Source organism: Mauremys mutica, chromosome 12, assembly GCF_020497125.1.
Source record: "Mauremys mutica isolate MM-2020 ecotype Southern chromosome 12, ASM2049712v1, whole genome shotgun sequence".
Classification (NCBI taxonomy): domain Eukaryota; kingdom Metazoa; phylum Chordata; order Testudines; family Geoemydidae; genus Mauremys; species Mauremys mutica.
Window position 1 is genome coordinate 23,698,248 of NC_059083.1, and position 24,271 is coordinate 23,722,518.

Here is a 24,271-nt window from a genome sequence, read left to right on the forward strand (position 1 = left end):
TTGTCATAGGAACATAAGGCCATTTTAGGTATATGGAACCTTTCGGAGCGGTAACAGTCAATCAATGGTTGCAATTTCAGCTTGCAAACTAGGGCCTGTATCCAGAAAAAAAATGTAACCGTGTCCTTAGCTGTATTCAGTGCAATTGTCATTGATACCGATGTCATGTGTGTCTAGGTAGACAAATACATATAACCAGTGTTACCGACTATTGCAATTTTACCATGAGGATGACAGTATTTGGTGTTTTTATTCTGAAAGCGCATGCTTCTGGGATCAAATGGTTGCTTAAGAATCACAGTTTTCACTAAGTATACCAGTAAAAATGATTTTAACTTGTGGTTTTGGGAAAAAAGTGAAAATATGAATCTAATGCATCCCTAAAGGTTCAGAAACAAAAAATGAAAAGAGCCCCAAACATATCTGGTTTTAAATAATTCTTTGGTGCATGATGTACCATATGATTTCTTGGGCCTGGTCTATACTAGGACTTTAATTCGAATTTATCAGCGTTAATTCGAACTAACCGCTCAACCATCCACACCAGGAAGCCATTTAATTCGAACTAGAGGGCTCTTTAGTTCGAATTTGGTACTCCACCCCGGCAGGTGGAGTAACGCTAAATTCGCACTTGCTAGCTCGAATTAGGCTTGGTGTGGATGCTAATCGAACTTAGCAGCTCCGGGAGCTATCCCACAGTGCACCACTCTGTTGACGCTCTGGACAGCATTCCGAGCTTGGATTCTCTGGCCAGCCACACAGGAAATGACCCGCGAAAATTTGAATTCATTTTCCTGTCTGGGCGGTTTGAATCTGACGTTCTGGTTGCATCACTTTTATTTCTCATCTCTGGACTTTCTCCAATTTGTCCACTTCTTTCCTGAAATGTGGTGCCCAAAATTGGACACAATACTCTAGCTGAGGCCTATTCAGCGCAGAGTAGAGCAGAAGGATTACTTCTCATGTCTTGCTTTCAACACTCCTACTAATACATCCCAGAATGATGTTTGCTTCTTTTGCAACAGCGTTATGCTGTCGACTCATAGTTAGCTTGTGGTCCACTCTGACCCCTAGATCCCTTTCCGAAGTACTCCTTCCTTAACAGTCATTTCCCATTTTGTATGTGTGCAACTGATTGTTCCTTCCTAAGTGGAGCACTTTGCATTTGCCCTCATTGAATTTGATCCTATTTACCTCAGACCATTTGTGCAGATTGTTTTGAATTATAAAACTATCCTCCAAAGCACTTGTAACCCCTCCCAGGTTGGGTATCACCTGCAAACTTTATAAGTGTACTTTATAAGGGTCAATTGTATAGCTGATGGTCCTCAATGGGCCATCAAGCAGGCTACGCAGTGCTGATGTCAAACTGTCTCGGGGTGTCACCCAGAAGCATATCACAAGTTTTGTAATACAGACATGCATAGATAATGTTGCGTTCCAGGGAGGCCCCGGCCCTCCCAGGGTGCTCTGTAAGAACAAGGCCCACACACACTGTGAGTTATTGGCTTTAATGAAGGTAAAGTGACACATCCACAACGGGGACTCCAAGTGTTGCTGTCACGGAGGTGGGGAACCCAGCGCCCTGGAGCTCGGCCTGGTTCGGAGTCCAAAAGCAAACACAAAGCATGCTCATATTTATACAAACAGCAGCAAACCAGCTCATACATAATGCAATAGGAACTCTCCACCCTTCGGGGCCGCCCCTTTGGCCAACAGCCTAGGGGCTTACCACGCAGCAATTCCAGCCAGTTACGGCAGGTTAAAACTAGCATGCTGTGTTCTACAATAACCGGAGGCTGAGAAAGCGGAACTGCCTAAGCTAGGCCGTAACAAAATCTTCCGTGGTTCCCTAGCCTCCTACAGATACATATACATAACCCAGAATACAAAGATGATACAAACATATAAATGAGATTATCATATTTGGCAGATTATAACATTTTTGTAGATATCTTACATGGCATATCTGGCACAACTCATTGCAATTGTACAATATTAATATTCATAATATGCTCAAATGTCCCCCGGAATCCATACATTGTCACATGCCCTAAATGCTCCAGGGAAGACACCTGGTAATGATGGTTTGCCTGTTGAGTTTTGCAAAGCCTTTTGGACCCTTTTGGGGACTGACTTGCTCCAGATTTTTCAGGGGGCATCAAGGAGAAGATATTACCACTTAGTTGTTGTTGAGCAATTCTCACCCCTTTGCTTCAGAAGGGGCACCTTGAGGAGGTAAAGGATGGGAGATCTGTGTCCCTGCATTGATCCAACTAACAACTTTTCTCAAAGGCCTTGGCAAACAGACTGAAAACTGTGATTGGGTTGATTGTGTGCCATTACCAGACCCATTGTATCTTCAATAGGTCCACTTTTAACAACCTTTGCCTGTTGTGGGATATAGTTTTGGCTAAAAAATATTTGATTTGCACATTGGTTGGTTTCCCTTGATCAGGAGACAGCTTTTGATTGATGCTGGGAGTGTTCCATGAAATGTTGGACCTGATCAGATGCAGCACTCAGGTTATTGAAAGTTAGGGTGTGGCTACATTTGCAGATGTAGAGCTCTGTGAGTTAAACCAGCCCTCGGAGACCACAGCAGTTCACACTGTCAGCTGCAAGTGCACTGGTGTGGCCACATTTGTGGCACTTGAGGCGGCATTGGGATCAGTGCATTATGGGCAGCTATCCCACAGAGCACCTCTTCCCATTCTGGTGCTGTGGCTTGTGAGAAGGGGGTGGGAGGTGCGGACAGGGCGGCTCTATGTATTTGGGTGCCCCAAGCATGGCAGGCAGGCGGCTTTCAGTGGCACGCATGCGGGAGGTCCGCTGGTAATGGGGATTCGGCGGCGCGCCTGCAGGAGGTCCGCTGGTCCCGTACCTTCGGCATACCCGCCACCAAATTGCCACTGAAGCTGCGGGACTGGTGGACCTCCTGCAGGCATGCCGCCGAAGGCAGCCTGACTGCCACCCTCATGGCGACCAGCAGGCCGCCCCCCCCCCCCCCGCGGCTTGCTGCCCCATGCATGTGCTTGGTGTGCTGGTGCCTGGAGCCGCCCCTGGGTGTGGAGAATTCTGAGTCCTGTCCCAACACCCCGTGATGCATCGCTTCGCTTCCCAGCAATTGCTGTGCTTCCATCCACATTTGGCGTCATCTTTCAACGTTTTTGTACTGTGCTCTCTGTCTTCCCTTTCAATCTGCGGGAATGGAGCCCAAAGTGCTGAGTAATATGCTAATGGGTCTTGCCAGCATGTCACATTTGGCAGTCGAGTTACTCCTTAAGCTACAAACTGACAGTGTAGAGTCCAATGATGATGTCGACTCGCATAACGCATATGACACAAGATTGCTTGTGGCATTCACGGACATGCTCACCACCGTGGAACGCCTCTTTGGGGCTCGGGAAACAAGCACTGAGTGGTGGGATCACATCGTCATGCAAGTCTGGGATGGCGAGCAGTGGCTGCAGAACTTTCATGGGACTGTGTTATGAGCTCGCCCCCACCCTGCGACGCAAGGACACGAGATTAAGAGCTGCCCTGCCGATGAAGAATATTGCAATCTGGAAGTTGGCAACTCCAGTCAGCTACTGATCAGTTGCTAACCAGTTTGGAGTGGGAAAGTCGACCGTTGGAATTGTGTTGATGCAAGTTTGCAGGGCCATTAATCGCATCCTGCTCAGAAGAACCATGACTCTGGGTAATGTGCATGACATTGTGGCTGGCTTTGCAGAAATGGGTTTCCCTAACTGCAGAGGGGCGATAGATGGGATGCATTTTCCAATTCTGGCACCAGCCCACCTAGCCTCCGAGTACATTAATCGGAAGGGGTATTGCTCTATGGTTCTCCAGGTGCTTGTGGATCATCGTGGGCGTTTCATTGACATTAACGTAAGCTGGCCCAGAAAGGTGCATGAAGCATGCATCTTTTGGAATATTGGCCTTTTCAGGAAGCTGCAAGCCAGAACTTTTTTCCCAGACCATAAGATCACCATGGGGGAAGTTGAAATGCCCATTGTGATCCTTGGAGACCCCGCTTACCCGTTAATGCTGTGGTTCATGAAACCCTACACAGGGAACCTTGACAGCAGCAAGGAACAGTTCAACTACAGGCTGAGCCACTGCAGAATGACTATGGAGTGTGCTTTTGGCCATTTAAAGGGCCGCTGGTGATCTCTGTATGGGAAGCGGGACCTGGCCAATGACAACATCCCTGCAGTTATATCCGCATGCTGCACCCTCCATAACATTTGTGAAGGGAAGGGTGAACAATTCACTCAGGCATGGAACTTAGAGGTTCAACACCTGGAGGCTGAATTTGAACAGCCAGAGAGCAGGGCTATTAGAGGGGCCCAGTGTGGGGCTGCAAGGATTAGGGATGCCTTGAGGGAACAATTTGAGGCTGAAAGCCACCAGTAATGTTTGGCGCCCTGCACGAGGGTGAAATGCAGTGGTTCCAATGTTAGTAGGAATCTAGATTTGCTACACTGACTTGCAGTGCCTGTTGCTTTCCTGGGCTAAGGTATCTTTTACTTAATGCAATAATAAAGAATGTTTTCAAAGCCAAAAACTCCATTTATTGAAAAGAAAACTCATTTATTGAAAATAAACACAACTGCTTGGGAAACAGAAAAGGGAAGTGGGTGGGGTGGGGAATGTTACAATCACAGATGTGCTTATGTCCTGTCTGGAGTGCTGTGCAATGAGTGCTGCACTTCAGGCTGGCTAAAATGCATGGTGATGAGAGTTGAGTGCAGCAGGTAAGGGTCGTAAACTGCTCAAGATAGTTAAGACCAAAGCAGACTGTGAAGAACTTCAAAAAGATTGGGCAACGAAATGGCAAATGACGTTTAATGTGGATAAATGTAAAGTAATGCACATTGGAAAAAATAACCCCAACTATACATACAATATGATGGGGGCTAATTTAGCTACAACGAGTCAGGAGAAAGATCTTGGAGACATCGTGGATAGTTCTCTGAAGATGTCCATGCAGTATGCAGTGGCAGTCAAAAAAGCAAACAGGATGTTAGGAATCATTAAAAAAGAGATAGAGAATAAGATGGAGAATATCTTATCGCCCTTATATAAATCCATGGTATGCCCACATCTTGAATACTGTGTAAAAGTGTGGTCTCCTCATCTCAAAAAAGATATACTGGCACTAGAAAAGGTTCAGAGAAGGGCAACTAAAATGATTAGGGGTTGGAAAGTGTCCCATATGAGGAGAGGTTAAATTGGCTAGGACTTTTCAGCTTGGAAAAGTGGAGACTAAGGGGGGATATGATAGAGGTATATAAAATCATGAGTGGTGTGGAGAAAGTGAATAAGGAAAAGTTATTTACCTACCACCATAATATTAGAACTAGGGGCCACCAAATGAAATTAATGGGCAGCAGGTTTAAAACAAATACAAGGAAGTTCTTCTTCACACAGCGCACAGTTAACCTGTGGAACTCCTTGCCTGAGGAGGTTGTGAAGGTTAGGATTACAACAGGGTTTAAAAGAGAACTGGATAATTTCATGGAGGCTAAGTCCATTAATGGCTGTTAGCCAGGATGGGTAAAGAATGGTGTCCCTAGCCTCTGTTTGTCAGAGGGTGGAGACAGATGGCAGGAGAGAGATCACTGATCATCACCTGTTAGATTTACTCCTTCTGGGGCACCTGGCATTGGCCATTGTTGGTAGACAGGATAGTGGGATGGATGGACCTTTGGTCTGACCAAGTATGGCCATTCTTATGTTCTTATAGATGTTCTAAAATGAAAGCCACTTACTGGGCACCTCCTCTGGTGTTTGTCCTTCCCCAAGCACCGGACGCTGCGACTGCCTACCTTCCTCCTGGCTTGTGAACAGCTCCTGGCTGCATGCATCTAGGGTTGCCGGGGTGTCTCCCTCCTCCCCAGCATTCTTGCTCCTGCTTTCCTCCTCCTCCTCCTGCCTTGTTTAACTGTGTTGCATCTCAGTGCGTCTCGTGCGGGCATGGACAAAGCCCAACAACCAATGTGATTGGTAGCAGAGTTGTTTATTTCTCTCCAGCATACTTCTTATATACAATTATGGCAAGCAATCAAGCAATTGCTAATTGGTTAATAAGATACACACAGGCACAGCTATAACTTCATTGGATAATTGTCATCCTGTACAACCTTCTGATTTATTAGCCTGTTTATGGCCTACTAGCAGTGAGAACCAGCCAAGGCCAGCATCTCACAACACAGCTCACAGCCTAATTAGCCCGTCCTTGAAGCCTACATGCCTTAGCTTCCCACACTCCCATCCGCCAAGTTAGCAATACATTCCCACAAACTGGGCTCTGAAGTGTCCATGGTGGTCCTCGGAGTGGAGATGAGGTTGCCCCCAAGTACTGCATCCAGCTCTTTGTAGAAATGGCAGGTTGTTTGCCTCACGGGCTTTTCAGTAGGCACTCCGCAGCTCCTTCACTTTAACCCTGCACTGCAGTGCATCCCGGTCAAGGCCCCTTTCCATCATTATCATAATTCCTACGGCTGGAGCACAGCTGGGACTGGACAGCTTCCTCCCCCAAAACACTGATGAGGTCCAGCACCTCGCCATTGCTCCATACTGGGGATCAACTGGAGCGTGGAGGCATGGTCACCTGGAAAGATTCGCTGAGAGCACCCCACGCCTGGCTGAGCAAACAGGAAGGGGATTTTCAAAATTCTCAGAGAATTTAAAGGGCGGGTCTGATGGTTGGTCACCTGAGGGCAGGGCAATAGAGTTCAAAGTGATGGCTAGAAGAGTCATTTTGGGACACTTTTGGAGTCCGATCAGAGCATATTAACAGACCAGGGTGTCCACAGTGGCGCCATGTCACTCCAGCCGGGGCGCAGCAAGCATTATGCTTCTTGTCAAGATGGATTACCAGAAGCACTCCAGCCGTGGAATCCGGGTGCTCTGCGTGCCTTGCCAGTGTGACATGTCATGAGTTAGGGTGCCCAGGGCTGCTTTAATGCGCTCAAACTCGGAAGTGTAGCCATGCCCTAAGAAAAGAAATATGAGCATTTTTTACAAGGTTAAAGCAGGTAAACATGTGTGCACAAATGTGTCTAATGGAAGCTGCTGTAATATGCAAGCACCATATGTACTTTAGGGCTAACCCAGGCCAAGCCCTGGGGAGCTCTTGCTTATGCTTAGAAATCTTCACCCCTCAGAATTCAAGCATCCTAGAGAAAACAATTTCTTTTTGACAAGGATTTTATTCCCTTCCCCCCAGAGGTCAAGCCGATGGTATGAGGATTTGTGCACATCTCCTCTTCATGGGTGTGCGGGGAGCAATCAACAAAGTCCTTTTTCCACTGATGTTCCATTATGGTTTGTCTGGTGTCTATGGACCTTTTTTGTTGGAGAGGAGATGACACCTCTTGTGGTAATCTAATGTTTCGCCCTTGGTGATGCTTCCCTCCTCACTGAGTTTACAGTTTTACAGCAAATACTTTATTAGTTACTGAGAAAACATTTAACTATTTCCATATAATGAGGGATACAGATATAAATGAAGTTAACGCAGGCAGCTACTCACAAGCATTTCGTAAAATCTAACAGATTTTCATAAATCAAATCCCTATTTTAACAAAACTAACACACAGGTGAGCCAGACTGAGTTCCAGCCAGGCATTTTCAGTGAGGCCTAGGGGCCTTGGCGTAAACTGGTGCTGGGTTTGCTGGCGTCACACCTGAAAGGGAGAAAGTATTTGAACAAGAGTCCCTCACTTCTCAGGAGAGTGTGCTAACCACTAGGCCAGTGTTTCTCAAATTGGGTGTCAAAGGTTAGGAAAGGGTGGAGGGGTTGAGAGATTACAAAAAATATTGCAGTAACCAAGGCTACAAGTGGGTCCTGCACGTCATGGAGTCTGTGATTTTACATGACGTCTGTGATATCAGCCCCATACAGCAAGACTTTGTGTTCAGCTCCAGGCATCAGGGCTTGTGCTGTCAGCCCCACATAGCGGGGCTCAGGCTGTCAGCTCCAGGTGGCAGGGGTCAGGCTGTTGACCCTGGGTGGAGAGGCTCCGACTCAGCTTTACTCTTTTTGAAAGGTTTCAGCACTTTTGACTGCAGGGATAATAATTATGTTTCATTTAGTGTGTGTAAAGGATCAGATACTGGCTAGTAATATACAAGCCAATGAATAAGCATTATATAAGCAATGTTGGCCTGATTTAGTGGGATCAAGAAAACCTTTGATTAGCCCTTTTGGGAAGGAGTGCAAACGAAGCCCACTAGTACACCTCTACCCCAATATAACGCTGTCCTCGGGAGCCAAAAAATCTTACCGCGTTATAGGTGAAACCGCGCTATATTGAACTTGCTTTGATCTGCTGGAGCGCAGCCTCCCGCACTCCTGGAGTGCTAATTTACCACATTATATCTGAATTCGTGTTATATCGGGTTGCGTTATATTGGGGTAGAGGTGTAATATACAAGCCAATGAATAAGCATTATATAAGCAATGGTGGCCTGATTTAATGGAGTCAAGAAGACCTTTGATTAACTCTTTTGGGAAGGAGTGAAAATGAAGCCCTCTCGACTTACTCAATATCCTTGCTATTCGGTGTTTGGAACAGCCCAAATGGTCCTGATTTGGGTGCAGGGCAAAGCAGAGGTCACGGGGACCTGCCAGACATGCACAGGGTAAACAAGGAAAGTCTCTGTCAGATAATATCAATTGCTTTGCTATTATTGGTAAGCAGATAAACATGTTATATGATCTAGTGTGTGATGCGGACTTTCATATTTCGTCATCAATATTATTAATTGTTATACAACAAATCAGTGGAGGGGTGTTGATAAAATTAGGGGGTCAGCTTGGGTATAAAAAGAGTGCACTGAGATTTAAGGTTTTGCCTTTGTTTGTGTAAGGCAGCCAATTCACTGGATTGTTTTACCCCAATTGATCACAGGAGTGTGGCGCTCTGTGCCTGGGCTGAAATAAGTCTGATCCTTGAATTTCAACTTGGAGTTAACAGTGGTGTTTCTCTGCTCCAGCAAACAGTGCTTGTCTGCTTTGCTAGGGTCATAAGCATTAGCATAGCCAGGTGGCAGGAACAGGGGTCTTCGGGTCTTCGGTGGTGGGCCCTTCACTCACTCCGGGTTTCTTTGGTGACACTGAAGGTCCCGCCACCAAAGACCCGGAGGGTCTGGGAGGCAGGAGCTGTGGGGGGCACTTTTGGGGGCCCCGCAGACCCAGAGTGGCCCAGCAGGGGATTGGCGGGAGACGGGGAGCAGCCCGCCCTGTTTCCCTCGCCCCAGCCTCAGCCGTGTTGCTCAGGGTAGGGGACTTGGGGGAAGTCCTCCCGCACTCACTGGCACCAGCGGAAGTGGAGCAGCCTGGCCCCAGCCAGCTCTACTCCTCCAGCTCCCAGCCGCGGCTCTCCACTTCTCGCCGCCGGTGAGTGGGGAGAGCGTCCTTTCCCCAACCTCCCCGCACTCACCTGCAGGGGGAAGTGGAGCACTGTGGCTGAGAGCTGGCAAAGTGGAGCTGGATGGGCTGGGCTGCTCTGCTTCCCACTACTGCTGGTGAGGGGGTGGGGAGGAGGGACCTTTCCCCAATCTCCTCCCCCCCCCCGCCCCCTGCGACACAGCTGGGGCCCAGGCAACAGAAGCGGAGCAGGCTGGGGCCAGGCTACTCCGCTTCCAGCCGCTGCTGGTGAGTGTATGTGTGTGGGGGGGCTGCCCGCAGCAGGCAACCCGGTGGGGTGCACAGGGGAACTGCTCCCCGCTCCAGCTCATCTCCGCTCTGCCTCTGCCTCCCTGGGCCTGAGCGCGAAGTCGCCGCTTGCATTACATACAGTAATGGCAAAGTTCTTGGTTCAGGCTTGTAGCAGTGATAGAAAAAACTGCAGGTTCAAATCAAGACTCTGGAGTATATCCCCCGCTGGGATGGGTCATTCAGTCCTTTGTTCAGAGCTTCAGTTTGTAGCAAAGTCCCTCCAGAGGTCAGAAGCAGGATTGAAGACAAGATGGAGGAGCTGCAGCAGCTTTTTATAGTCTCTTGTCATGTGGCCTTGCTTTCTTTGTTCCAAAGACAATCATTCCAGCACATGGTAAGAAAAAACCTTAGCGTTCCATCCATAGACATGTCCCTGCATAGCTTGCTGAGTCACAAGGTGTATCTGCCTTCTTTCAATGGGTCACTTGTACAGCTGATGGTCCTTAGTGGGCCAGCAAGCAGGCCAAGCAGTGCTGATGCCAAACTGTCTGGGGTGTCACCCAGAAGCATAGCACAAGTTTGAAATACAGACAGTAAAGAGCCACTACTTATAACTTTAAATTCAAGATAGCATAATCATAATCAGCAAACCATAATCTTGTCTTAGACACCTTATTTGGCTCCCTTTATACAAGATTTGGTGCCACTACAGGACCTTGGTTGCAACAATGATCTATATGATCCCAGTTTGTGTCAATAACATCACACCTCCTCCCCATACTCTGTTGCCCAGTGCAGCAGTCTGGGAGCTGAACTTGTCTGTGAAGACCAAGGCAAAAATAGAATCGAGTACTTCAGCTTTTTCCACATAATCTGTCATTATGTTGCCTCTCCCATTCAGTAAGGGTCCCACAATTTCCCTGATCTTCTTCTTGTTGCTAACATACCTGTAGAAACCCTTCTTGTTACCCTTCACATCCCTTGCTAGCTGCAACTCCAATTGTGCCTTGGTCTTCCTGATTACACCCCTGCATGCTCTAGCAATATTTTTATACTCCTCCCTAGTCACCTGTCCAAGTTTCCACTTCTTGTGAGCTTCCTTTTTGAGTTTAAGCTCACCTAAGATTTCACTGTTAAGCCAAGCTGGTCGCCTGCCATATTTGCTATTCTTTCTGCACTTCAGGATGGTTTGTTCCTGTGCCCTCAGTAAGGCTTTTTTAAAATACAGCCAAGTCTTGTTCATGTGATGGCAAACTCTTACATGTCCCTCTAAAAATATTGCCCTGTGATTGTCTCAGTCTGACCCCATTAGTGCACTGACCACTTGTAAAGGAACAAGCACATGGAAGGTTGTGAGTCAGGAGTTCAGTAACCTGTGGTGATGACTTAGACCAGGAGACAGAGGTGAAAGTAAGCCGGTACGGACTGGTACGGCATCCCAGCAAGAGCCTGTATGTTGTGCCAGACTAGACTGGCTTCCCCAGGCTGACAATTGAAAGGGCTTGGGGCTCTGGCTACCGCAGCAGAGCCCCAGGCCCTTTAAATTTCCACCTGAGCCCTGGGGTAGCAGCGGCAGCTGGGACCCCCTGGGGCTCCGTCCCTGATTTAAAGAGTTTGTGGCTCTGCTGTGGTAGCGGTGGCCAGAGCCCCGGGCCCTTTAAATCACCCCTGAGCTCTGGGGTTCCCAGACGCCTTTTCAGCTGGTCGCTCCGGGGTTGATTTAAAGGGCCCGGGGCTCCCAGTCGCACTATCACAGCCGGAGCCCTGAAGCCTTTAAATCTTGATTTAAATGGCCCAGGTATTTAAAGGCCCCGCCTCTTCTGGCTGAGGCCATGCCCCCTACTCAAGGCTTCGGGTAAGGTAAGTCCTTTAAGTTACTTTCACCCCTGCCAGGAGAGCACTGTGTCTACTGGCCGATCAGAACTTAGAATCAGTTAAAGCTCTTTGATCCAGGTTAGACTCTTATCTGAGAACAGAGCTCGGCTGGGCTTTAACCTTCGGACCTTACAGTGATAAAGACACTGGCTTCACCAGAAACTTCAGTGTAGCAGGACAAAGGTTGTTTATTACTGAAGTAATTAAAGAGGGTGTTTCCATTTGGAGGATGAGATGGAAAATATAATGATTACGCTGATAATACTGAGCAATTCTCAAGGAGCAAGAAGCTGAGCCTCTTGGAAATTCTCATTGCCTTCAGCCAGATTGGGGCCCTTCAAAATCTGAGTCTGCTGCCACCAACACTGGCTCCCTAGCTGCGCTTCTTTCTTCCTTGCTTGCTTCCCAAACTGTGATGAGGATGTAATAGGGAGGGATTGAAATCACCACAGCATTCCAGTTATTTTTCTACTTTCACCTTCCATCTTAGTGAAGGCATCAAGAGAGATACATTTCACTTCGGTGTCCAACAAAGAATGAACACCATTTTAGCAGAAATATGGAAGGAAAGACCAGGATTCAGTTTTTTGTTTCTGTAATTTTTTATTAAGAATTCATTTTGCAACCTAAATAGTCATTGGCAATGCAAACTAACTGGAGGAGAACGGATGAGGATTTTAGAAAACCACGGAATACTAGGGAGAGCTCAAAACTGTTCCAAAGCTGATTTCCAGGATTCATCAGGTAGGTGAGTTCTGTCACTTGAATGCCATCTCATTGCTCTTTGATAGCTCCTAGTAGACATTTATTCCCTGTGTGAATTATTAACTGCAAAATGATCCAATAATCTCAGGATAAATGTGTAAACTTTGCTTTTGAACTTTATATTCAACATGATATATGAGCTATTTTCCCCTCTCCTTTCATTGTAATGTATCAGAGGGGTAGCCATGTTAGTCTGGATCTGTAAAAGCAGCAAAAAATCCTGTGGCACCTTATAGACTAACAGACGTTTTGGAGCATGAGCTTTCGTGGGTGAATACCCACTTCGTCGATGAAGTGGGTATTCACCATGAAAGCTCATGCTCTAAAACGTCTGTTAGTCTATAAGGTGCCACAGGATTCTGTGCTGCTTTCATTGTAATGTAACTCCATACTATTCTGGTTATTTGAGTTAAGAATCTATTTCTTTGATCATAGAATCATAGAATCATAGAATCTCAGGGTTGGAAGGGACCTCAGGAGGTCATCTAGTCCAACCCCCTGCTCAAAGCAGGACCAAACCCAACTAAATCATCCCATTCAGGGCTTTGTCAAGCCTGACCTTAAAGACCTCTAAGGAAGGAGATTCCACCACCTCCCTAGGTAACGCATTCCAGTTCCTCACCACCCTACTAGTGAAAAAGTTTTTCCTAATGTCCAACCTAAACCTCCCCCTCTGCAACTTGAGACCATTACTCCTTGTTCTGTCATCTTCTACCACTGAGAACAGTCTAGATCCATCCTCCTTGGAACCCCCTTTAAGGTAGTTGAAAGCAGCTATCAAATCCCCCCTCATTCTTCTCTTCTGCAGGCTAAACAATCCCAGTTCCCTCAGCCTCTCCTCATAAGTCATGTGCTCCAGCCCCCTAATCATTTTTGTTGCCCTCCGCTGGACTCTCTCCAATTTATCCACATCCTTCTTGTAGTGTGGGGCCCAAAACTGAACACTTATACAACTCAAAATGCCATTAGCCTTCTTGGCAACAAGGGCACACTGCTGACTCATATTCAGCTTTTCGTCCACCGTAACCCCTAGGTCCTTTTCTGCAGAACTGCTGCCTAGCCATTCGGTCCCTAGTCTGTAGCAGTGCATGGGATTCTGCCGTCCTAAGTGCAGGACTCTGCACTTGTCCTTGTTGAACCTCATCATATTTCTTTTGGCCCAATCCTCTAATTTGTCTAGGTCCCTCTGTATCCTATCCCTACCCTCCAGCGTATCAACCACTCCTCCCAGTTTAGTGTCATCTGCAAACTTGCTGAGGGTGCAGTCCACACCATCCTCCAGATCGTTAATGAAGATATTGAACAAAACCGGCCCCAGCACTGACCCTTGGGGCACTCCACTTGATACCGGCTGCCAACTAGACATGGAACCATTTATCACTACCCGTTGAGCCCGACCATCTAGCCAGTTTTCTATCCACCTTACCGTCCATTCATCCAGCCCATACTTCTTTAACTTGCTGGCAAGAATACTGTGGGAGACTGTATCAAAAGCTTTGCTAAAGTCCAGAAATAGCACATCCACTGCTTTCCCCTCATCCACAGAGCCGGTTATCTCATCATAGAAGGCAATTAGGTTAGTCAGGCATGACTTGCCCTTGGTGAATCCATGCTGACTGTTCCTGATCACTTTCCCCTCCTTTAAGTGGTTCAAAATTGATTCCTTGAGGAATTGCTCCATGATTTTTCCAGGGACTGAGGTGAGACTAACTGGCCTGTAGTTCCCTGGATCTTCCTTCTTCCCTTTTTTAAAGATGGGCACTACATTAGCTTTTTTCCAGTCATCCAGGACCTCCCCCGATCGCCATGATTTTTCAAAGATAATGGCCAATGGCTCTGCAATCTCATTGGCCAACTCCTTTAGCACCCCCGGATGCAGCACATCCGGCCCCATGGATTTGTGCTCGTCCAGCTTTTCTAAATAGTCCCGAACTACATCTTTCTCCACAGAGAGCTGGTCACCTTCTCCCCTTACCGTGCTGCAGAGTGCAGCTGTCTGGGAGCTGACCTTGTCTGTGAAGACAGAGGCAAAAAAAGCATTGAGTACACTAGCTTTCTCCACATCCTCTGTCACTGGGTTCCCTCCCTCATTCAGCAAGGGGCCCACACTTTCCTTGACTTTCTTCTTGTTGCTAACATACCTGAAGAAACCCTTCTTGTTACTCCTAACATCTCCGGCTAGCTACAACTCCAAGTGTGATTTGGCCTTCCTAATTTCACTCCTGCATGCCTGAGCAATACTTTTATACTCCTCCCTGGTTATTTGTCCAATCTTCCACTTCTTGTAAGCTATGTTTTATTCAGTAAAACTGGACCTGATCCTGCTCTCAATGAATTCAAAGGGAGATATGCTATGAATTAACTAAGTGTATATTTCTGTTTTGTAAAGTAAGTTACAAACTTTTGCAGATCTAACTGTATGGGGAGCATCTTTGTCTGTCATCCCTGTTACTTAATAACTATTTATGGAACTGAATAATTTTGCCTCTGATACGCTGAAAGAAAATAAATGGGTAAAAAACCCAGGAATATTTCTCTGTCTCTCTCTCTCTCTGTCTCTCTCTCTCTCTCATACACACACACACAGTCGCCCGGGGAGCGGGGTGGGGCAGGGGGCAAATGGGGCAATTTGCTCCAGGCCCTGGGCCCTACAGGGCCCCCCACAAGAATATAGTGTTCTATAGTTTTGCAACTTTTTTTATGGAAGGGGCCCCCGAAATTGCTTTGCCCCAGGCCCCCTGAATCATCTGGGTGGCCTGGCACACACACTGTTTCTCATTCATTGAAAATTTTTCTCCATTGATGGAATTACTACCAACTTTTACACCGATCTGCCTTTTATTTAAAGGGATTTTATAGGGATGGGACAAAATCAGACTTCTATTTTAATGCAATGTCTGTTTTAACTCCATAATATGAAAGAGTTCACTTAATAATGTATTTATTCCTTTTTTATTTACTGTGCCCTCTTTAATGCTTGACTTTAATGATTTAATGTTAATTGGTCTTATGCTCACTATGGTACATTTTTTCCTCCTTCTTCCTGTCTAGATCAAGTTACAGTGAAGATGAAGGTTCTCTCATTCTGCCACAGCTCCAGAGCCAGCTCCCCTCTCCCTCTTGTTTTCTTCCTTACTTGTTATGTTCGCAAGATGGAATCAGGTAGGAATCCGCCCCATGTTTGCTGCTTCTTAGAGGATTTATTTAAGCTCCTGAAGTGTCTTAACAACATGCTTCACTCAAAGTCAATGTAACTACTCATAGTGTATACATTTAAACACACAGCAAGATCAGTGTAAGTGGGAAAATGGCCCCACTATTGTGGGGGAACTTTCCTGGCTTCTACGCGATCCCAGTGAAATGGGCTAGTGAAAGGATCTGAGACCTCGCTCCCATTCCTTTTACTCAGAGGCCTTGCCTGACCCCGAGGACTTCCCTTCCACTCTACTGTGTGGCAGAGTCCTTGTAACCCCAACAAGGCTGGGCCCAGGCTTCCTGGTGGGGGGCTTGACCCCAACCTTGTCGTGATCACTCAGGGCAAGGGCTAGGATGTCCCCACTCCGAGGTGTTCTCTCTGCACTGGACACTTCCCTGACCCACTGATCATTACATACAGTTTAAAGCAAATACAATTTATTAGACAGCAATCAGTTTTAAAAACATAAGGAAAACTGGGAAAGGTTGAAGGAAAGCACATCACCCTGCTCTGTGGCAGGGAACATCACAACCAGCCATCTGTAAGGGAAGTTCACCATCTGTTCCTCACACTGGCTGTGCTGCAGGGATGCTGCGGGTTGGACACTTGCGCTGGTGGCAGCCACACACCTTCAGACTCTAGGTGGCAGGACCCTTCTTCCCAACATCAGCCCACTGGGATTATGATCCCCCTCCCAATCTGGCCTGCAAGGACTGTTGATTGGTGGGGTCTCCCTGCGTAGGCCCTCTGCCCAGGGTCCCCCTCTCCCCCTGCTGGCCCTAGCTGCTCACTGAACCCGATTCCAGATTACTCGAGCTCCCAGTTTCATTCTCCTCTGTGCTGCTGCTGCTCTGCCTCCAACCCTCTGGGCTGCTTCTCTGGCTCTGGTTGCTGCAGCCCTGCTCCCAGCACAGCTCTGCTCTCTGGGCTGCATCTGCAGCTGTGCCCCGAGCACTGACCTGCTCCCTGGGCTGCTTCTCTGGGTCTCTCTGGCTGGCACAGCTCTGCTCTCCAGATCAGCTTGGGCCCCTGCTCTCTCCTTAGCTCAGCCCCACTCTGCCTGTCCCAGGAATTCCAGCTCAGATGGAGAATGGGACTCCCTTGGCCACCTGACTCCCTCCTTGGCCTTCCCACCTGTCAATCAGGCTGACCTGGAGCGTTGGCCTCTCCCCATTGCTCCTGGGGACTGTCAGTCTCAAGGTCCTGATTTCCCACCAACCCTTCCCTTCCTTTTGATACTGGGAGCCAGCCAACCAAAAAACCCTCACTGAGTTTTAGTAAGGGGCCAAAAATCCTCTTACATTCCCCCTTGCTAAAATTCTGCCACTATAGCCACAACATTCACACCAGTACATCTGGGCCCCATATTTGCAACATATACCAACATCATGTCATATAAAAAATTAACAAAAGAACATTCAACATATTTAACATTCTATGTCTACTTTTTCCTACTATACAGGATAATATTCATTAAAACACTACATAGAATCAATAACATACTTATCTCTAAATGTAACAGGCAGTACACCCTTAGTAGTTCTCTGGGACTGTCTTCAGACAGTCATGACCCACAATTCATGACCCACAATTTTTATTTCTCTGTCCCCTGGTAACACCAGGTCAATTTGAGGGATCTGGCCATTCTTGTTAGGGTTTGGGTTTTCTCCACTCTGTTCCCCTCGGTATTCCGTTTGTGGGACTAGAACCATCCCTCAACTGGTTTCAGTCTCCTTGGGGCACACTGATCTATGCCTTCTATGGTCCCTGACTAAAAGGCGATATTTTAGCTGGTCCTTATGCACTACTCTTTCAGGACCTCCTCACTCAGGCTGGATAGTGTAAACTGGCAGCTCAGGATTGTTCTGAGAGACTACAATGCAGGTACTCGCCTACCACTTCTGTATTTTATTAAGTCCTCGGCATCTATGGGTACAAACTGGTGCACAGCCACCAGGTCTGATGAGAGCCCCATTGTACTTGTGATCATAAGTCCTTTTCCTACTTTGGGCTGTGTCTTTAGCTGTACTGAGAGCAGCTTCGCTGGCTGTCTTTGGGTTGTCATGGACACCTTTGACCCGGTCATCGAAATTGGTCACCTCAGTCATAGAAAGGAGTTCTTGATGCTTCTCTGGCAACACCCTTAAGTTAGCCACTTGTTCAGGAACCAGCCCCTTGAGCTCTGCTTGAACTGGAACTGTCAGTCTCCCACCACATCTTTCCTGAGGAAAGGTAACTTGTTCTCCATTCTCCCTTCTTGTCACCTGCAGCTCATTTCGATTCTTCTCACATGTCATCGTCACCTGAGGGATCACCTCCTCAGGCTGGTGTACCTCTGCCATTCTGTTCCGAGGATGCAACTCCACAGCCTTCACGCTCGAGTTTAGAAGACTCACTGGTTTGATGACACTAGTCAGTACATTAGCTGACTGGAGTCCATTAGGTAGGCATGGCCCAGATGTAGTCTCTAGTACCAGCACTCAATATTCATTGGTATTTCCTGGTACCCTGCAGCGTTCCTCAAGGATCTTCCATCTCCAAGGAGGAATAATGGTCTCCCATTTTCTGCCCACTTTAACATTTCCAGTCCACCTTGTGGGGATCAGGGAATGACTCTGCCTCTCCACTCGAGCCAGTACTCTACTCAGAACAGCATTCTTCATAGATTGTTCATGACAGTTCATCCCCCTGGTTCCTTCTCCTAGCAAGAGTAGCTCCTTCAGCTCACTAATGTTGTTCATTCCTAGAATCCCTGGGACTCCTCCTTCCATATGGCTCCCTTCAGAGGCTTTGTGTTTCAGGATGAAGATGCATTTTCCTGGCAGTGTCTGGCTCATGTACTTTGTCTGCTTCAAGGCACCTAACCACTGGGATTGCCAGTCTATTAACTACTGTTAGATGTACAAATTGTGTGCTGTGCATGGTCAGCTCCTTGTCCTTCAAATATTTTTGAAAATGTGACTCAGTAATGGTGGTGACTTCTGAGCCAGTATTCTAACAAACATCTGGTCTTCACCCCTGCTATACATACTTCAGCTGTTAGACAGTCTCCAAATGCTCGCTTACAGAAGTCACTAGATATGCTGGCACTGCCCACATTCAACACTGTATGTAGAGTGATTTTCCACCGTGGACATGCTTAGGAATCCTTCTGCCACTGCTTGGCCTTCTACTGTAGATGGACCACTCACTCCTGGTGCCACATTGGTTTTGAGTGCCTGGGACTCTGCTCTCCTTCTCAGTGGACATTCTCAGCTAGCATGCCCTGGCCTTTCACAAGTGTAACAAATATGCCTTCCCAGCTCATCCTTCAGTGGGGATCTTCGGTGATCCCAGTGCCTTTGGATATTTTGACATACTAATGGGATTTTTTTCTTTCATCAACTCAGTCACCACTTGCAGCATCTCCTCCTGTTGGACTGCCAGTTTTTGGACCCCTTCACTTAAACTTTCCAATGTTAACTGTGTTTTGGGGCAGGACCTTTTCCCCAGTAGTTGCATTCACTAGGCCCCCCCTATGGAGGTTTGGCATATGCCCAGACAATTTCACCAGGCCCCTGTTTTCACTCAAAGAACTCCTTTAGTTGGGTTCCAACAGTATCTGAGTGTGATGTGGTATGGAATATGGGTGACCATTTAAAATATCATTGATAACAATATTACAAAAGCACAATAAATCATATACAAGATATGCCATGTAAGGCATCAGTGGAAACGTTATGATTTGCTAAATATGATCAAGTTTACAGGTATGTATCATCTTTGGATCATAAGTTATAGATACGTGTGGTATATTTTTGTCTCGAAATTGTGCTGTGCATCTGGGTGACACACCCAGGCAGACCCAGCATCAGCACTATCCAGCTTGTTTGATGGCCCATCAAGGGCAATCAGGGGCACAATGAACCAGGGGCTCTGCCTATGAGTCAGCACGACATGTAGGGACATGACTATGGCCAGGGGACTCCAAATACCTTTCCATACCCATGTGCTGGGAGCCTGTGTTTGGGACAACAAATGTACAAGCCACATGGAAAGGGATATAAAAAGGCAGCTACATCTTCTCCATTTTATCTTCAATCCTGCTTCTCACCTCTGGTATAACTTCTATGCAAACTGATGCTTTGGCCAAATGGCTGGCAGACCCATCCAAGCTGTGGATGTGTTCCAGAGGGACTTTACAAGTTAGGAAACTCACCAGTGCTGCTAAGAACCTTATATGTGGACTCTGAAGTATGTATGTATGTATCTGATTGCTTTGACCATTTAACAACTCTCTTCTCTTTCTTTCCTTTTTTTAAATTAAAAAACCTTTAGTTTTAGATACTAAAGGATTGGCTGGCAGCATGGTATTTTGGGAAAGACTCAAGCTAGAATTGATCTGGTAATGTGGCTGGCCTTTTGGGGAAATCAGAAGAACATTTTGTAAAGTGAACAGAGTTTTAAGTAACTTCTTACTGTACTGAACCTGTTCATTGATGGGGAGCCAGAGACTGGAATGCAGTAAAGGGGGCTGTTGATTTCTTTTCTAGATAACCAGTGTGGGGGATCGGGAACAGGGTTTTGTGACTGTTTGGTGAATCTAATTATAATGTAAATGATCAGTTTTGGGAGAACCTGCTCTCCTTTTTGCAGCCTGCCCTGCCCTTGGCATTTCCAGTGTGGGCTGCCCTGGGAACCTTGGGTCACATTGAGCATCCTACTTCACGTGCTTGCATCCTCTGTGACCCAATCCTTTCTCAAACACCAAGGGAGCCGGGCCTCAAGCTCAGTGAGGCCAAGGCAGGAAGTGAGTCCCTGAGCTGAAGATTCTTTACTGAAAATGTCCTAGCCATGACCCAGGCCCACTAAAAACAGCAGGAGGGGGGCACAGGAGGAAAATTGTGTTATATGAAGTGAGAGGTGGTATCCAAAGAGGCTGGATCCCAAAACACTAGTATTAAATCCTAAGAGATCTCCATTGACTTCAATGGAGTCAGGATTTCATCTTTTCATCCTTCTCATATTAAAACCAACAATGAGAATCACATCAGAAATATACTGAAGGCCGGAACAGATCACAGAGCTCAGGTACACAGTGTATATGCTCAGGTCACCCTGTCCGTTCATGGGGCACTGAAATGGCTCTGTGGCATGTCATTTTAATATAAGGGGAGTTATCAATGACACCCCTACCTGAACTGGCCTGTCACTTTCTACTATAAATGCCCTTTTCAGTTGCTTGTAACTTTTCCAAATTTCAAATATTCAGGTTGAAAATTTGCATGCCAGGTGTCTGCCTCATGCTGAATTTTGGAAAGTTTGAACCTATTTAATCAGTCATGAATATATATATTTTTCCCCTTTAATCTTGTTCTCTTTTTGCTTTGGTGTATTTCACAGCCCAGTTCAGGGTGACCGGTCCTGGTCACCCTGTCACTGCCATTGTGGGTGAGGCCATTTTGTTACCCTGTCACCTGTCCCCCAGGATGAGCGCTGTGAACATGGAGGTGAGATGGTTCCGATCTGAGTTCTTTTCATTTGTGCACCTGTATCAGCATAGGAAGGATCAATATGAGAACCAGATGCCAGACTACCATGGAAGGACAGAGCTTTTGAAAGCTGGCATCACGGATGGGAATGTTTCCTTGCGAATTGTTAATATCAGACGCTCAGATGAAGGACAATACAACTGTTTTGTTCAAGATAGTTCTTTTTATGAAGAAGCCCCATTGGAACTGAAGGTAGCAGGTCAGCAGCTCTTGTCTGTATTATCTTAGTCTGGGCTGCAGTTTTTGTTCTTTTCTACTGAAACAACTGTGACTAGCAACTTGTGAATTATTTTAGAGTAACGCAGTGAGACTAGATTTCAGCACACGACCACGTTCATACACTTTGGAAAATATGCTGAAAACTTTCCCAACGTTTTATTAAAGACATTTTCAGAATGGTCAAGAGATTTCCTTGCCCAAAAGATGTTTTTGGCTGACTTCAAAAGGAGGGAAAAGATGTCTAGACAAATATAGGCCTGGTTTATACTAGAAAAGTAGGTCAGCTTAACTATGTCTCTCAGGGGTGTGAAAAATACACTCCCCATGAGTGACAAAACTAAGTTGACCCTAGTCCCCATGCAGGCAACGCTGGGGTCAATAGAAGAATTCTTCTGTCAACCCAGTGTCTCCACTGAAGCACCACAGTGGTGAAGCTGTGCTGCTGTAGCCTTTCAAGTGTGGACAGCCCGTGGTCTTCCAATTTCTCTGCAGTCATTATGAGGTGTGGCTAAGGTGGGACTGCCAGGTTTATAGGGCCTTCTGACGTGGTCACTGCAGGTAGTTAGTTGGGGTACAGTCAAAGTCAGTTGCAGCTTTCTGATTGGCTGAGGCCACATAAAGATGGTGGTGAGGGGGGGAGACATTATGTATTTACTGCTAGTGGATGAGGCCGAGCGTTTGTCCCCTGCTGCTCTGACACAGGAACCATGGAGCCAGTTAGATTTGTTTGTTTGTTTGTTTGTTTAAAAAGAAAACAAACAAAATGTTTATCCAATATACTAAAAACTGGCTTTTTGAAAAATTCGTATCCCACTAGGTATTTAAATGAAGTGTCCAGATTTCCAAATGTGTTCAATGCTCCATTGCTCTTGGGTGGAGAGGACAATATCTCTCACTTATTCAGTGAAATTATTTTAAATATTTGTTCACATCTTCTCCTGTCTCCCTGCATATTGGGAATTCAGAAATTCCAGTGTTCATTGATCCCTTCTACATGATCAAGTGATCTCCAGTGGGAGTAAGGGATCCACAATCTCTCACTCATCCTTTTAGCTGTTAAGTTACCCCATTGATTTATCACATATTTATGTAATTTTCTTCTAGCTTTGGGCTCCAATCCTGTCATCTCTGTGGAGAGTCACCAGGATGGCGGGATCCGGGTAGTTTGTCAGTCGGCTGGGTGGTACCCAGAGCCCAAGGTGCTATGGAGAGATCCCAGTGGGCAAGAATTACCATCTCTCTCTGAAGCAAAATCCCTAGGGGATAGTGGCCTGTTTGAAACAGAAAATTCTATTATTATAAAAGAACGTTCAAACCAGAACCTGTCCTGTTGGATCAGGAACACCGTTCTCAATCAAGAAAAGGAATCAACAGTTTATATAGCAGGTCAGTTACCAGCTAAACCCACACGCTGAAATCACCTTCAGCAGAAACAAAACAAAACATAGGAAACAAAGAACTGAAGCATCTGTTGTGCATATTTTACAACCTACATAAAAACAAAGAAGTTCAGAAACTGGCACCTTAACAGGTCTCAACTCAGGCAATCTGCCTTAATTTTGCAGATTCAGAGTTGTCAGAATTTTGGGTTTCATGTAAATTTAATCTTAACTCTGATACTCCTGAAACTCTTACTTTAAAAAAAAGAGTATGATTTTGAGAAGAAATAAAAACTTAACTTCATCACAGTGATTTGTGAATTTTTACCCTATAGTTTGTTTGCTACCTTTTCAATAAGTGAAATGTCACCAAATGATGTGGGCTTGTTTCTGTTAACATTCAATGGGAGTTGTGCTCATAGCTCACTTTGCCTTTATTTACACACACAAGCTGCACTGATTATCTACTGAGTTATTGATGAAACCCCTTGTCTGAATGCTCTTATTTCAGTTTCAGAGTGTCCTATGTATTTAGCTTAAGTAGTTCCTTACTGATTTGTACTAAATGGAGAAAGGACACTATTCAGCTGATTTACAATTTAAAGTTTTGTCAATCAGTTTAGTTAAATTGGGGCAGTCCTGTTATGTGGTCAGCTGTGGAATCAGTGTAACAATGACTGCATGAGTGTTACACCAATTTCACTAAACCAGTGCACAGATCCTGTGTGGAGAAGGCCTGAGGCATGTTTGAAATGCCCACCCTGGCTAGATGATTTAAATGCTGTAAACACAAGAATGGCAAAAGAAGATTAATCAATTTTCAGCACTTAATGTTTGGATTAATTGCAATTATGATTCATCAAAATAATTGGGGAAATTTTAGTGACTCACCAAAATATTCTAATTACTCCTGCAATTTCTGAATGCTGCTGAACAGTGAGGACCAAATTGTTTGCTGCCATAACTCCACTGAAGTCAGTGCAGTTTTGTGAGCAGAGAATTTGCTCCTGAACTCAACGAAGCTCTGAATACCATGAATCAAACCAGGCCTGTTCATTCACAGGTTAATCAGAGCTAAAGCTGTGCTGGTTGGAGTAATTTTTACAATCAGGTTTTGGTCTTTTGTGTAGTATAGAGGGGGTCATGTTTTCACTCTTATCTCACATACGTCCTGCTGGGGACTAATTATGTAGTTACATGCAACAGAGAAAAAACTGGTGTTCCTGCTTCCCAACTAATGCAAATCCTGTGGGGTTTATTTTTCAGATTTCTTTTTCCCAAGAGTGAATCCATGGATGGTGGCTCTGAGTGTGATTCTCCCAGTTTTGTTTGGTTTCATTGTCCTCACTGTTTATCTATTTAAAATAAAAGGTAAACATCACAGGGGAAAATTTAGTGAAATTAACAAGAAATTTTCTTCTAATAAATGAAAAAAGGGAAGAATGAAATTTTACACTAGGCCAAGCAGGGGAAGCACCGACCTGCACTGTGCTCCCCAGAGCAGCACAGGGAAGGAAACATTACTGAGGTTCCCATTTGCTCCAGCAGGCAGTGATCTGCACCAGCCCTGTACAGGCACAGAATATTTCTCCCCCAGAACTGCCTCAGTTAAGCTGAATGGAGCATTTGG

At 46.0% G+C, this 24,271-nt stretch overlaps 2 protein-coding genes across 2 annotated transcripts in view; both read left to right on the top strand.

Annotated features, from left to right (window-relative positions):
- The window catches only part of LOC123344891 (butyrophilin subfamily 3 member A2-like), a 188,937-nt gene that overhangs the window by 155,923 nt on the left and 8,743 nt on the right, over positions 1-24,271 (top strand). The window lies entirely within an intron of this gene.
- LOC123344899 (butyrophilin subfamily 1 member A1-like) lies at positions 12,098-24,112 on the top strand. The gene is made up of 5 exons (XM_044981400.1): positions 12,098-12,295; positions 15,368-15,478; positions 20,895-21,242; positions 22,367-22,648; positions 23,908-24,112. The coding sequence occupies exons 1-5, from the start codon at positions 12,220-12,222 to the stop codon at positions 24,069-24,071; spliced, it is 981 nt and encodes a 326-aa protein (XP_044837335.1). The 5' UTR covers positions 12,098-12,219; the 3' UTR covers positions 24,072-24,112.

Coding starts and splice junctions, on each gene's coding strand:
- LOC123344899 (XM_044981400.1), top strand. CDS start 12,220: ATGAGGATTTTAGAAAACCACGGAATACTAGGGAGAGCTCAAAACTGT. Junction 21,243..22,366: donor ATTGGAACTGAAGGTAGCAG/GTCAGCAGCTCT, acceptor ATTTTCTTCTAG/CTTTGGGCTCCAATCCTGTC. Junction 22,649..23,907: donor ATCAACAGTTTATATAGCAG/GTCAGTTACCAG, acceptor TTTATTTTTCAG/ATTTCTTTTTCCCAAGAGTG.